At 47.0% G+C, this 15,094-nt stretch overlaps 1 protein-coding gene across 2 annotated transcripts in view; it reads right to left on the minus strand.

Annotated features, from left to right (window-relative positions):
• Window positions 1-554: 554 nt before the first annotated feature.
• PPL (periplakin) overlaps window positions 555-15,094 on the minus strand; it is a 50,082-nt gene continuing 35,542 nt past the window's right edge. Inside the window, exons 10-22 of one of the 2 annotated variants that reach the window (XM_083473598.1) lie at window positions 13,433-13,555; window positions 13,132-13,278; window positions 12,234-12,385; window positions 11,799-11,896; window positions 10,871-11,028; window positions 9,799-9,977; window positions 9,077-9,215; window positions 7,852-8,045; window positions 6,999-7,149; window positions 6,379-6,462; window positions 6,103-6,219; window positions 5,179-5,271; window positions 555-4,557 (exon numbers count right to left, since the gene is read on the minus strand). In XM_083473598.1, the coding sequence (XP_083329724.1) occupies window positions 1,894-4,557; window positions 5,179-5,271; window positions 6,103-6,219; window positions 6,379-6,462; window positions 6,999-7,149; window positions 7,852-8,045; window positions 9,077-9,215; window positions 9,799-9,977; window positions 10,871-11,028; window positions 11,799-11,896; window positions 12,234-12,385; window positions 13,132-13,278; window positions 13,433-13,555 (4,299 nt within the window). In that variant the 3' untranslated portion in view covers window positions 555-1,893. The remainder of the gene's footprint in view (window positions 4,558-5,178; window positions 5,272-6,102; window positions 6,220-6,378; window positions 6,463-6,998; window positions 7,150-7,851; window positions 8,046-9,076; window positions 9,216-9,798; window positions 9,978-10,870; window positions 11,029-11,798; window positions 11,897-12,233; window positions 12,386-13,131; window positions 13,279-13,432; window positions 13,556-15,094) is intronic. The other variant, XM_083473599.1, reaches the window with a different exon arrangement.

The following is a 15,094-nucleotide window of genomic DNA, read 5'->3' on the forward strand; positions in this document are numbered from 1 at the left end:
GCCAGTTAGAGTAGATGAGCAAATAGTTTGACCTGTTACAAGGCTGCTTCCTTTGAACTGTGATGGGAATGCAGCATGGCTGTATTGTTTTTTAAGCTTTCCGGAGGCTTAAGAAAATTCTGTCTCCCGTCCCCAAACCATACTGCCAGCCATCTTGGTATTTATGTGTGGGGCTGCTTGTTTTGAATTATTTTAAATTCTGCAGCCTGTGTGCATTGTGCACAATTTATTTTGTTTCTGTTGTCAGGTAGAGGGACTGTGAGCTAGTCAGGCCCTTGGATCCTGGATCCTACTGAGCCTGGAGATTGCACTAGGCCCATGACCTCAGAAAAAAACTAGCAGCTGAGATGACAGTCTCCATCCTTTTTCTGCACCTGCTTGGATTTGTGAAACACAGCCTGTCTATACAAACTGTGAAAATGCCAACGTTCTCCACTTTATATGTCCTTTTACAAACAGTGGTGTACATACCAGATGCAGTGAGACGCCCTGCATATCGTATCTTTTATGTGAACAAATGAAATGGCAAATATTAAATGGGAGGAAATCATCAGTTTAGATTGCTGCAGAGTATTTTTTCATTTATTTGGGTGCATAAATAAAATTTCCCATTCCCTTCTACAATGCATACTTTGAGAATTCATACAGTCAAATAACAACTAAGCAAACACCAGCACAAATATCATAAGTACCCACTGTTCCATTCTAACAGTGACAATGGAATGAGAGGCACTTTTGGGGATTGTTAACTGCAGCATCCTCTATTTAACCTCCTTTCCTTTTTAAGGACTGGAGCTTCCCTACACAAGTATGACCCGAAAGATAAGCAGGTCGCTCTAAACATACACACACATATCATTTACTGTCTCAGTTACACAATGATACTCACTATCTTAGACTACGTACTAGAGTCTGACAGTTTATTATGTAGAAAGGAGTTGCACTGTGCTTAAGTGTCATCTTATGCTGAAGTTTCTACAAATGTATTCAATGATCACAGCATAGCATTGAACAGCGTCTGCCTTTAGACTGATATTCTTCGCAGTAGCTGGTTACTGGGTCTCCACTGGTGAGTTTATTCTTCCTTTGGCTTTATTAGTATTGTCTTTAAATAACATCCAGGAGTAAAAACCAGTTCCTGCGGTAACAATATATGCATATAGTACTTTAGAGTGCTCAGAGTTTCACATACACTCAGCTGTCCTTACAACAGCCCTGTAAGATAATGCTAGTGTTTCTCCACACATTGCAGAGATGAGGGTTAGTCAATGTGATGCCTTCCTGAAGTTGTTGAACTACAGCTCCCATTGTTGCTGGCCATTGGCCATGCTGGCGGGGAGTTGAGAGTTCAACAACATCTGAAGTGCACTAGATTTGCTACTCCTAGGTGAAGGGGCTTAGGGGAAAAATGGCTCACCAAATGAGTTCAAGATTAAGTTGAGATTCAGGTGGGATTTCACAAGTGTTCAGCTATCACTCTTAACTACTTCACTAAGGGGATGTGTTGGTAGAGACCACATGAGCTTGGAAAGCCAAGCTGGAGAGCTCTCATTCAAAAATAGCATTGGGTAATCATTTGATTTCTACCCACTCCCTGCCACCCCAGTGCACAGAGGAGTTTGCCACTGACTGGCGGGGTCAAAAGTAACATGCAGCTTTGGCAAATTGGAGCATTGGCCTGGGGTGGCAAGTCATAAATATTTTTGATAAAAGCAAGTAAGTGCAGCTTAAAAGCATCCTAACGTTGGAGAACAGGCACTAGGTTTGGGGGATATACACCTATTGGAAGCAACAGGTAGTAGAAGTCCAAGTTTGTAACATTCGGTACAGCTCTAGACCAGCCGCTTAAGAATAGTTCTTTTTTTAAAAAAAGCAACATCTCTCTTGAAGCAGCTATTTCTGTCCAGACACCAAGACAGCCAGCTCCTGGATGGACAACTCCTTGTTGAGGTAACTGTCGTACTGAGCCATGGTTAACCTTCCGCTCTTCAAGGCATCTTCAATTGAGAACTTCTTCCCTGACTTCCTGTCAAGGATTACTGAAGATTCGCCACTTGGCCCTTTCATTGTGATCTCTTCCCAGTCGCATTCTTGGCTCTTCAGTTTGACGTACAAGCTCCACTCAATAAGCCCGAACCTGTGGGCTTCTTCTGGTGACATCTCTTTCCCAGTGTCTGGATCAATGACCACAATGGAACGTCTCAAGTGATTTTCTCTCTGCTCCCTCTTGATAGCTACTGTCTGAAGACGGTTTTGAAGCTGTTCAATCTCGTTGTCTTTGTCTTGAGATAACCTCTTCAGATCATCCAGCTCTCTCTCCAAAGCCTGGAACCGGGAGTCTAGGTTCACGCCGCTGTCCACCTGTGACATGTTTCTTAAATCCCGGGTTTCTGTTACTGTGAGTTCAATCTCCGATTGCAACCTCCGCATCTCCAACAGAAGGTTCTGCTTTTCCAGATGCAGCTTGTGGTTTTCCTCCCTCAAAAAGTCCAGCTCCTTGGAAGACTTGGAGTTGTTGAATTCCACTTCTGACAACTTGGCCTCTAGCCTGTTGATGTCCGTGTCTAGTTCCATCTTCCGCCGGCTTTCCTCCTCCAGGTTGTTCTTCAGCTTCTGAATCTCGTATTCAGTGTCTCCTTTCTCCACTTGGATGCTCTCAGAGAAGACTACTTTCTCCTTGACTTCCATCTTTTCCAGTGCCTGCAGTTTCTTCTGCAGGGCTTCCAACTCGGCCTGCAGGACTTGCCTCCTATGTTTTTCTTCCTCCAGCTCCAGCTTAAGCAGAGCATGCTCTTTCTCCTGCTGCGGATCTTGTTGGAGGATCACCTTCTGTTTCACGGTGACTCTCTCTGTTGTCTCCTTCACCTGCTCTTCCAGCTCGCTCAGCCTGATCTTCAGCCTCTGCACCTCCAGCTCTGCCTCCCGCCGTGCCTGCCTCTCTTTCTCCAGCTCATCCAGCTGGCGCTCCAGCTCTGACCTCCTCCGCTGCAGCTTGCGCATTTCGTTTCGGAGTGAGTCAATCTGCTGCAGCTCATTCTCTATGCTCTGTGAGAAGGAGCTGACCTCTGCTTTCAAAGCAGGGTCCTGCTCCAGTTTTACCACTTCCTGCTGCACCACCTTCTCCCTCACCTGAGAGAGTTCCTCCTCCTTCTGTCTGATCTTCTCATCCTGCAACTTCCTCTCCCTTTCCAGGTCCAGGTGCTTCTTCTGCTCTTCAGCCAGCTGAGCTCTCAGGGACTCCACTTCTTCTCTAGTTTGGGGGTCTTCCCGGTACTGCAGCACCTCCTGCACCACTTCCTTCGTCTGGACTTGAGGCTTGGCATCTTTCAGAGTCTGAATTTCTTGCTTCAGCTGATAGATCTCAAGATCCGCCCTCTCAATTGCTCTGGTCCGGTCCACAATCTCGTCCCTGAGAGACTGAAGCTCCATCTCAGTCTCTGGGTCAGCCTTGTATTTTATAACCTCCTTGATAACCTCTTGCACTTCCACCAGGGGCCCTCTTTTCTTCAGGGCAGCCAGCTCATTCTGGCAAGTTTTCAGCTGCTCTTCCCCACCCCGGCATCTCCTTTCCTGCTCCACCAGTTCTAGGCGAAGGTTAGCCACTTCGTTTTCAGCCTTGGGGTCTGGACGGACAATCTCCCGGACTTTCTCCTGGACAATCACTTTGGCATTCTCCTCTTCCAGAGCCTGGATTTGCCTGAGTAGCTCTGCTTTCTCCCTCTCATTGGAGCGGCCTTTGGCCTTCTCGTCTTCATACTGCCGTCGCAGCTCGCTCACTTCCCTTTCTGTTGCTAGGTCCTTCTCCACTTTCAGCACCTCCTTGACAGTGATCTTGCCCTCGGCCATCGCCCGCTCTTTCTCCAGCCGCTTCAGTTTGTCTTGCAAGAAGCGAAGCTCTTCCTCTTGCTGCTTCCGCAGTGTACTCTCCCTGTGTTTGTTCTCCTGCAGCTGCTGATACTCTGTCTCCAGCTGGGGGTCGTTCTGCAGCTTCACTACTTCTTTTTCCATCACTTTCTCCTGCTCCTTGTTCTTCTCATTGGAAAGAGCATCCACCTGGTGGCGCAGGAGAGCCATCTCATTCTGACGGTTGCCTTCCTGCCTCTTGAGATCCTCCAGCTCTTCTTTCAACTTCAGGATTTCCTCTGCCTGTGCCTTATCCGGCTCAATACGGAGGACTTCCTTGACCACATACTCCTGCCCACCTTCCCTCCTCTCATGCTCCAGGGTTCGCAGCTTGAGTTTCAGGACCTCCAGTTCGTCGTGCAAGTTTTGGTTCTTGCGTTGTTCTTCTGCCAGGTTCTGCTGCATCTTGTGAAAACTCTCATCGAGTGCTGGGTCAGGCACTTTCTTCAACACTTCCTTCTTGACCACAGTCTCCTGTGGCTTCTGGTTCTGCAGGAGGAGGATGTTTTCCTGGATGACCTTGATCTCTGCCTCCAGCTGCTGTCGGCGCTGGCTCTCATCGTCCAGCTCCTTCCTTAACTTCCAGACTTCCTCAAGCGGCCTCTCAAACGTGTTGGTCTGAGCAGACTCCTGCATCACCTGGACCTCTGGCTGCTGCCAAAAAAGAAAAAAATGATGAGTTGCTATAGCTGGAGCATCATCTGTCATTCCCTCCACCCTCTAATCAAAGACAAATGTTGCCAGATAGAAACTCTCTTCAAAGCTGCTAGCATCCTATGCATGTTACTTCTGAGTCTGGCTGTCTTTGAAGGAGCTGCTTCCCAAGTACAGGGCTGGGGAACCTCTAGCCCTTGAGATGTTGCTGGAGTCCCAACTCCCACCCTCCCATGCCCTATTAGCTGGGGCTGATGGGTACTGAGAGCCAGTCTTAAGCTACAATCGTAATTAGAAATCCCACTATATTCAGTAAGTGTGTGTAGGATTGCAGCCTTAGTCTGCCACCCCCTCTTTTTCAAAAGCCTCGCTGGCATGTTCTGTTAAGTGATGATGGAACCCTTCCCTGCCATCTGCATGGGCATATTCTCATTAAAAATTGGCATGCAGAGCTGGGATGTTTTCTCACAAAACAGCTCTGTAACTTGCAGCCAGCTAGGATTCTCTGCCTGTATTAAGTCTGCACCCCAGCCTATGTGCATCTTCTTCCTCTTTCCAGAGTTCTGCCTAAGTAGCTAGAACAGTGAGAAGCAAATTAAAGCCTAAGCTTCTCACACTCACTTGTCTCAAGAGATTCTGGGCAAACTCCAGGTTCTGCAGCCTCTGCTTATTGACAGCATTCACCTCCGTGAACTTTGCAGCCAGGAGAGCTTCCTAAGAATGGAAAGAAGAAATGAGGTTAACAAAAAGGTATTAAGAACATAAGAAGAGCCATGCTGAATCAGGCCAATGGGCCATCTACTCTTATATTCCTGTTCTTAGAATAGCTAAACCAGATGCCTATGGGAAGCCCATAAGCAGGACCTGAGCTCTGCAGGAACCAATTTTCAGGCTAGATAAAAGAAGCTGACAACCTCCTTCCATGCTTCTGGGGAGTTGGCAACTGTGGTCATTGATGGGGTTTTGGACAAGGGACGGGTATTTCTGCAGTCAAGCAAGTTTTGGTTGATGCACCGCCCAACAAGGCCTCTGGGCACCCAGGAGAGATCAGTGTCTTCCACCCAGTGCCTCTCAGCCTTGATCATTCCCCATCAAATGTCTGAGATTGAGGCCTAGTCATACAGTGGAGTCAGGACACCCTTCCTTTGTCGGAAGCGACACTGGTTGTGGTTTGGCAGAGCTGAGGCAAGAATGCAAACTGTTGAGACAAATCCAAGAATGGACCCAAGATGGTGTCAAGCCACAGAGCCAACTGCTGTTTCCTTCAGGGTGAATATAGAACGTACATAAATCTTCCTTGTATGGAGCCACAGGTACATCTAGTGAAGTATTGCCTATGCTGACTCACAGTGGCGCCCCAGGGTTTCAGGCAGGGTTCTCTCCTAGCCGTATCTGGCAATATCAGGGATTGAACCTGGGGGCTTCTGCATGCAAAGCAGACACTTGGCCACTGAGCTATGGACCTTCAACATGAAAAATATTGAAATACTGCCTAGAGGAGCCACTTAGACCGTGGCAGAGGGCTTGTCAAATACCAGCAAGTACCTCTTCTTTCACTTTAGCGGCTGGAGACTGGATTCTAGGTCTCTTACTCATGAAGCCATTGCGACCATTTTCCAGGTCAAGGATGGATCTCAGCTTCTCTGCTTCAAGTTCGTAGTCCTGCAGAGAGGAGGGAGATGAAAATCTACTTACAGAGAACCAGTCACAGTTCCATAGTACATCTCCTCTGCGATGGGGTTGTATTCTTTCTGTAAGCAACCCTTTTAGCCACACAGGTGGCTGCTTCTCTGAGCCACACCCATGTCCCACCATCCTCACCTTCACTGCTTGCTGATACTGTTGAGCCTCGGCGGAAACTTTCTGAACATCTTGCTCTTTGCTGGCAATTTCCCCCAGCAGGGCCTGCAGAAACAGATCAAGCAGAAAACGTGAAACAGCAAGAAGCCAATGGCTATACCATCTTTTAGATCGGAATAGCTAATGTGGTCCTACTAGATGTTTCTGGGTTACATCTCCTATTATCTCTGGTCTCATCAGGTCTTCCCAGAGCAGTCGGGTTGCCATAAGGCAGATGGGCCGCTGGGCAGCAAGTTTGGGGGTGGGCAGAAGAAGACAACACAGATGAGAGTCTCCACAAGTTTAATTGGGGCTGTTAAACTCTGTGTAAACCCTGATTACCCATGCAGCTGCAAGTGGCAGGGTGTGGGAAGGAGATGATGCAGACCATGTTCTCTACCTGCATCATTTAAAACCCTAATTAAACATTAGGGCTGTGCAAGACCTCTGATTTCATTTGGGGTCCAGTCCAGATCAGAGCCAGATTAGGATCACAGTCCTACTGCATAATCAGCTTATCACAGGGTGCAGGGGAATCGGACAAGAAAACTGGATGAACTCTGAAGCTCCTTCCAACTCTTACGATTCTCTTCTATGATTACCTGTTGGTTCTTCAGCTTGGTTTCCACTTGAGTGACATTGTCGGTTTCTTGAGGCTCATAGTTGGGCACATTACAAAGGAACTGGTTCAGGTTGTTGTAGCCACTGCGATAGTTGGAGTAGGACAATTTTGCTTTCTGCAACATCTGAGATCTGTGAAGGGAAGCGGAACAATACTTGCTTGGGATGGACATTAGCAGAAATGTCACAGTGCCATTAACTGTAACACCCTCCTAGTAGACCAATGGTTCCCAATTGGTGGTCTGTGGATCACAGAGGGTCCACAGTATATACACCAGTCAACTGTCCAGGACATTGCATGGGGGGGGTATGCGCTCGTGTCAGACTGTGGCACCCAAAAACACACAGGTCATGTGACTTGTGCAGGACTGCGGCCTGGAAGACATGCATCCCAGTTTTGCACAGGAACATGTTGAAGGGTTCACATAACAAAAACTATCAGAGAGATATAGCAACATTTTCAAAAGTAGTCAGTGTCTTGGCTTTTGAAAAACGGGGGGTCTGCAGTACTTGGCTAATTGGGAACCACTGCCCTAGTCTAAACTAGACTAAATATATGACGAATTTGGATGAACTCTCCCGTTTTATAGCAAAAAAGTCTACATTTATCTGCTTCCTTTAATGCAGCTCTCAGTTGCAGCTCCCATTTGTATGTATTAACCACCATCCGTTTTGAGAACCTCCAGGGATGGGGTTTACGCAAACAGCTAAAACATCCTCCGCAAGATAACCTGGTGACACAGGATTGGGGAAAGAGGGGTTTGGACATTCCTTCTCCTGCTTCTATTGCCAGGGCTTCATTCACCCCCCTCTTTCTTCCGCTCACAGCCTGACCTGTGATCTATTTGCTTGTTGAGGTTGCCGAACCGCTGGTTGAGCTTATGGAGTTCAGCTTCCTGGCGCTCGATGTCTGGGCAGTGCTCTTGGAACTGGCTGGCCAGGGCATTGGAGCACTTCTTGGCTTTCTGCAGATCCTGCTCTGCTACGCTCAGCAAAGGCTGGTGGGCCTGCAATTCAGAGCCCAGTGCCTGGAGAAAAGTGGGGGGGGGGGGAGGGGAATGGATAATCAAGTATTTTAAACGATGTTAACATTTTTACCCTACCTTTCTAGGACAGCCTCACAAAGATTTAAATCTGTCACAGTACAAATGAAAACACAAGCCTCAACAATAAAACAAAAGACAAAAAGCAAGAAAGCAGCATCATACAAATTTGCCAGGAGCCAGCAAATGACATGATGTCATCCCAAGTTCTATGTAAAAAACACCCACCAGGTTTAAAGCAGGGTGGGGTCTTAGGAGCCCATTTAAAAGCAGGCAAAGAGGTTTTAATTGTATGGATTTTATGTCCTGGCAGTCCCAGTTCTTTGAGGGGACAGGACTAAGTAACCCTGGCAGCAGCCATATTTTCCCTATTTAAGTCCCCTTTGGAGTGATGGAAGTTCATCAAGCCCTGTCAGGGTTTGTGGGTGGGCTCTCTCTATGTTTACTTGAAGGTACAGGATAGCAAGGAACCCCATGAGCTAGCCTGTGTGTGGCTGGATAGTGCTATTTTAGAGTGTTTAAAGCAAATGTGTGGCACCTATAGCCCTCCAGATGTTGCTGAACTACAATTCCCATCATCCCTCACCATTGGCCTAGTTTGCTGTAGTTCAGCAACATCTGGAGGGCCGTAAGTCCCCCAGCCCTAGTTTAAAGAAAAAAAGAAAGGGGAACAGAGGCAGTGTGCAACCCTGCAGGTCCTACTTTTGACTGTGTTTTAAACCCGGAGGCTGGAACCCGCTGGATTGTGGATTCTGAAGTGAACCAGTGATCCAATTCAGGTCATGATTCCACCCAGATTGGATCAGGTGAATCCACTTTGGAATCTGAGCCAGGGGGATTCCTCCTCCATCTCTTATCACAGCTGAAGCAGACCCCCTCTCCCTTGTCCCTTCAGCCAGAGATGGGACAATAGGATGACCTCAGAAACTGTACTGACTGGTGATTGTCCGGATACATTTGGGCCATTTAGCAGCACTGCTGTTGTTTTGAAAGCCCCACTGAAAGCGAGGACTCACCAGCAGCTCTTCTCTCTTGCGCTCCAGGGCACCTGTGTCCTCTGGAATAGTGTCCTCAATGGCCAACTTGTTCTCGTAGCCAGAAATCAGGTCCCTCCCTTGCTGCAGACTCTTCTCAAGGCGATTGGCAACATCCACTCTGTACAAGACAGACAAAAGCAGCTCTTCAAATAAACACAGCTTTACAGACAGGGATACCCCTTCAGGCAGAAGAAGCAGACGGGGTTCTGTGCACATGGATGGGTGCTATGATTTCGCAGGAGCACAGAATATCTGCAGTGTGTGGTATTAGGCAAAGGAGTCGGCATCTGGAAAACCTCGCCTTTTGTCTAGTGTTCATGGTTGCAATGCATTGTAAGATATTGCGGATATTCCCTCAGCAGCCAGAGAGATGGCTGAAAAAGATTTTTAATGGGTTGGGTGGGCTCCTTCCAGGCCCTGCATACTGGCCGTCCCCCATGCCCAGCAAAGCCAGAATAAATTATGCAAAATAAGAAATATGCTAATTTCCTGTTCATGATTTATACAGGTTGCACGCAGAGCAGGTGTTCTACTACTGAGCTGCAGCTCATCCTCCAAAAGCAGGTGCACCATATGGAGGTGCTTACCAAGAGTTCAAACAGGTGAGCCAAGCTACCAAAAGGACACAAAGATCAAGAGCAGGTGGTGAAATTTCATGTTCCCTTTCCAAAGCGACTCAGAGAAGCTGTACAGACACCTACTTCTCCTGAGCGGCACCAAGCAGCTGGATGACATGGTTGTATTTGTTGTTTGTCTCTTCTGCCTTGTTCTTTAGCAGGGAGGCACTTCCTGTGTCTGGCACGGACTCTATGAAGGTTTCACACTCCTGGATCCTGCGTGCTTTCTCAGGTTCAATCCGCCGGACCTCATTGGTGATGTTCTGCAAAGGGGAGAGAGGTGGTCAGCAGATGAGCAAGCGAGCATGACACTGCCCCTCTGCCGTCTGTGCCGGGAACAGCTGAGTTCTTGAGCCAGAATCCTCCTGGGCTGCAAAGTAGCGGGGAGATGGGTCCATAACTCTGGACACAACTCATAGCATCCTGCCCGGCTCAATATTAGGGATGGGAGGAACTCAGTTTGAGCACTCAATTTCTCTCTTTTTAAATCTTAAATACAGTTCCCCACGTTTCGGCAGTAATTTGAGATTAAAAAAGAAATTATGAAAACTCTTCAGCATTTTGGTGCAGTGATGAGGATTTCCTACAAGATCTTTCACAAGCCAAAGGCCAAGCAGCCCTTTCCCAACAGCCTTTGATCCTATCCTTCACTATCCATGTATGGTTGAAATTGTGCAAGTCAAATGCATGTAAGATGCAGCTTCACTGTTTTCTCCACCTGTGGGTTTCATCACTATTGAGAATAAAGATTCTATAAAGTCTTAGATCCAGCATCCTGTTCCCACCGCGAACAACCAGCTGTCCTTGGGAAGCCAACAAGCAGGACCTGGGTGCAATAGCACCCTCCCCCCTTATGATTCACTGGTATTCATAGTCATCCTCCCTCCAACAGGGGAAGGAGAACATAGCTTTGTCTTCCCCCATAAATTTGTCTAACCCTCTTTAAAAGCTGCCCATGTTAGTGGCAATCACTACATCTTGTGAGAATGAAGGCAGCACCTCTTCCTCCCATGCCACGTTCCTATCTTAAGGGCAAGTTTCTATCTGCATTCAACAATGGTATCCCCCTTACCTGTGATTTACAATGGTATGAGCAACCAATTGCCATTCCATCAACTCACTGCAGAATAGATTTGGGGGTGGGGAGAGACTTTACCTTAAGATCCTTGGATCGCTCCGCGCTGTCCTGCACTGCCCGGCTTTGCTCTAGCGGTGGCCGCAGGTTTGCAGTGATGGCTTTCTCTTGCTTATCCAGCTCACTGTTCACTTTCTCCAGCCCTGCCAGCAGCTGTCGCCCCTGGACTGATGCTGCATCTGAGGGGAAAAACAACAACAACAGCAGGTGGAGCAGAAGGTTTTATGTTTGGATCCCTGGTCAGCAAGTACATTTGCTGGGAGAAGTGGAGAAATAGTGGCTAAGGCCCTTAGACTATCCCAACAAGGGGCATTCTCACAAACTGTGCTGCTAAGGAGGCTAATATTGTGATGTCACTTTTCTAACATATTTCAAAGCGGTACGGTACAATCCCATCTTACCCACATTTAACTTGTGCGATTTCAGCCTCATGTGGCTGAATGCCAGCTGGTTGAAATTGTGCCAATTAAAGGCGCACAATGTGCACTTTTAAACTCTCTGCCTTGCTTATTGGGCAAGGCCTGCTCACCAAGCCAGCTCCAGAAAAGTAAGAGTGCTCACGTGGGGGTGGTTTGAGCATAAGTGCTTTTGTGTATACGCAGAACCCTTGGAACTGAACCCCTGCATAAGATGCAGTCATACTGAATTCACATTTCCCCTGAATCACACCAAAATGTATCTTCTGCATGGATAGCACAGATTCTGCTACTGAACTATGACCCTCCACACAACCATATTAATAAAGAGATCTCTGCACATACATTTGCATAATATACAGTAAATAGATCACAGAATTCTAATTCAGGTTCCCAGAATTGCAGCATTTTTCGGTGCATGGTATGCATAGCTGCTGAATTTGAACTCATTCACTGCTTGTGATGAACTAATGGCCCTTTTATTTTAAATGTGGAACTCAAGCATTCCCCCAGGCATGGTGTGGGACACCTACCTCCAATGCTGTCTGCCTTCAGCCCATCATATCGCTGCTGCAGAAGGCCCTTGGTGCCAGCTATCTTCTGTTTCACGCTCTGATACTGACCGGTGATGCTGTGGGACAAGAAGAGATTGAGCCAGTTGTGCAAATAGTCGGGAATACGAAGCACTTCCATGCTTAAAATAGACAAAAGGAAGGCCTCTGCCTGAACCATCAAAGGACTGCTTGGCACTGGCATTGTTACTGCTACTATTAACACAATTTATGACAATTAAAAACATGAAGCATGGCATAAAACATGGAGGAAAGAGAGAATGCATTACAACAAAAACCCAGCAATAAGCTGCAAAACAAACAGAAGCAAAACAGACCAACGATAGACAGCAACTCCATCCTAATCCGTCAAATGGCTGGTTCGTGTCAACACAATCTGGATCAGGGAGCACTTACTTGTCAGCGTGAGCCAGCGATTCAGGATCTGTCGGGGGGATCATGAAGCAGACGCCAGGGGCGCTGATTGCATTTCCTGCGCTGTCGGTAACTTCCCAGATGTCACCACTGTTCTTGTGCAGGGTGTATCTGCCTCCACGAGAGATCTGGCACTGGGGTAGAAAGAGTTCAGGGTAAGCAGTCGTATCATTTCTCCCACCCCCCAGTGGTCCCAGGAGCGCATGCTTTGCCCTGGTACCACTGGTTAAAAGGGGGTCTTTTAGCCAGTGGCTGGAAAGACCTCTCCCTGAGACCAGACAAACACTGACAGTCAGAGGAAACAAAGCTTGGCTCTACAGATGAAAGGGCTGGTTCAAAGGTTGGGAACCTTCAGCCTATAGACCAAATATAGCCCACCAGACCTCCTAATTTGGCCAGGTCCACCTGCTCCACACCTGACATAACTTCAGGTAGATGTTGATGTGGCTTCAAATAAACAATCAGGAACTTAAAGTGAGCTTCTGGCTGTTCCTTTGCTGGAGCAAGGATCATTTCCCCCATGAATGACAGTGGGAAGGAAAGTCCACTTTACTCCAATAGTATTGAACAATTTCCATTGAAAATGCTGCTAAAATGGAGCTCCCCCCCTGTTTTAGCAGCAGTCTCAATACCATACTGGAAGATTTTCCCCAATAGACACATTTTGGTTAGAGAACTGCATTGCAAAATTCAGAGAAGTATGAATTTCAAAGGATACTGACATTTCAGTTGGGTAATTGTTTCAGAAAATGCAAGCCAGGTATGGTCTCATTCAAATGTGTACCCAAGTATATCCCCTACCCTACCTGAATTTACCAGGCAGACCTTTTGCCCGTTGCGCCATCCTGTGATGAGCAGAAGGGGCAACATTGCTTCTTACCCGCTCACTTTCGTAGTCACAAAGCGCTTCCACTGGGATGGGCTTAAGCGGGGTCTCCCGGCGGAACTTCAGAGGGAGCACCTGCTGGCTGCGCTTCTGCAGGGACTTCACCACATCATCATACTTGTCCAAGGCCTTCTCCTGGTCCTGGTGAAGACAAGGCAAAATCCTGATGCACCAGGGAAGAGACGATCAAGGCAGACTGGGATATGGACAAAGTTGTGCTGGCTAAAAGCAGAGGGGCAGGGCCATAGCTCAGTGTGATGTGCAGCTGCAGTCAACTCTCACACTCAATACTTGCCTCCAGCTCCCTCAGCAAAGATTCAATCTGGTATCGATCCTTGAAATCCGGGCTGTATTTCTGGTCCAGGTCTGTGTCCACTTTCCTGAGAAGGTCCTGGGCATCCTTAGCATCTTTTTGGAACTGTTTGGGGTGGGAAGCAACTCAAAAAAGTCAATGGATCCTCTTTGAGACAGAAAAACAATGTACTGCACCCTCACAACATGACTGTCACAAAGGAGTGTGGACACTTTCCCCTCCCCCTCTCCCTGCAAGGCAATAATTCACTTGTTGGTAGAGTGGAAGAGAAGGAGGAGAAGTTACAGCCCCTGGCATGGGGTGTTCTAGAGAAATGAAATACTATTCTCTCTTCCACATCAGGGATGGGAGCCTGTGGTCCTCCAGATATTGCTGGATTACACCTCATGTCTTCCCTGACCATCCGCCATGTTAGCTGGGGCTTATGGGAGTTGGTTCCAGCCCTATCTTAAACAAAATAGATTCAGGGATGACTGAATCTATCAATTTTGGTCCTCTATCTCTTTTTTCCAACCTTAAATTTAGTTCTCTGGATTTCTGCAGCTATTTTTGATTTTTTTAAAAAAACAACAACAACGTGAGCATTTTAGTGTGAATTTTTCCTAATCAACACATTTTCGTATACAATTTCGACAAATGTACATATTTTTGCAAGGCAATTTCTCCAATATAATGCATTTTTGCATTTGTTCTTTCTCGAACAGGTGCAGTTTTAAGCACACTTTTCGGTAATCTATGCATTTTTGAACACACTGGTTGGTAGGAACCACACTGCAAAATTCAGAGAACTGCGACATTGAAGGAAATCCAGTTTGTGTATTCAGGAACTGTGAATTAAAATGCAAACCTAAATTTTCCCCCATCCCTTCTTCTGCCACCCTTCCCCACCCTCCCCATATTCATTTTATGAAGGGTTATGTTTCAATTGTTTATGATTGTCTGGTGTTTATTTTATGATTGGAAACTGCCCTGGGATCTGAATGTATATGTTGAATGTCAGCCTACAAACGACAAACAAAATGAGTTTGGGACAGGTAGGTTCAGCCTGGATCAGCAATGGCATCACCACTGTTTGTGCTTTGTTTCTTTTAGGGTTTGGGGATTTATGTATTTTAAAAAACAGGAAGTGGGTGAGAACCTGCAAAAGAGGACAAGCTTTTCTCCCACCTCTGTGAAAAGCACCAATCTATCCCAATGTATCCCAATCACCCCTTCAGTGCAACTATTAAAGAGACTGTTGCCCCTTTCATCTGGTCACATAGGAACATAAGAGAAAGGAAGCTGTCTTGTACAACATCGAACCTTTGTCCATCTAGCTCAGTATTGTCTACATTGACCGGTCCAGGATTTCGGGCAGTGTTCAATCCCAGCCCTACCTGCAGAAGGTGCTCTGCCACTATGCTATAGTCTTTCGCACCCTAAAGACAAAAGTGGGAGTCTGCATAGGGGTGTTTTAAAGGACCCCCCACACAGTTGTGTGTGGGCCTCTTGCCTAAAATTCAAGTAGTCAAAAACTACTACTCCTACTACAGTCAACCAGAGAAAAATGAAGGGCAGCAAAATATTACCTGCTAACTAGGGAAATCTCCAAGCAAAGAGACATGCCTGCTTTTGCCCCGAGGACAATCGGAGCACAGAATCTGG

This window comes from Podarcis liolepis, assembly GCF_965112155.1.
Source record: "Podarcis liolepis genome assembly, chromosome: 14".
Taxonomy (NCBI): Eukaryota; Metazoa; Chordata; class Lepidosauria; order Squamata; family Lacertidae; genus Podarcis; species Podarcis liolepis.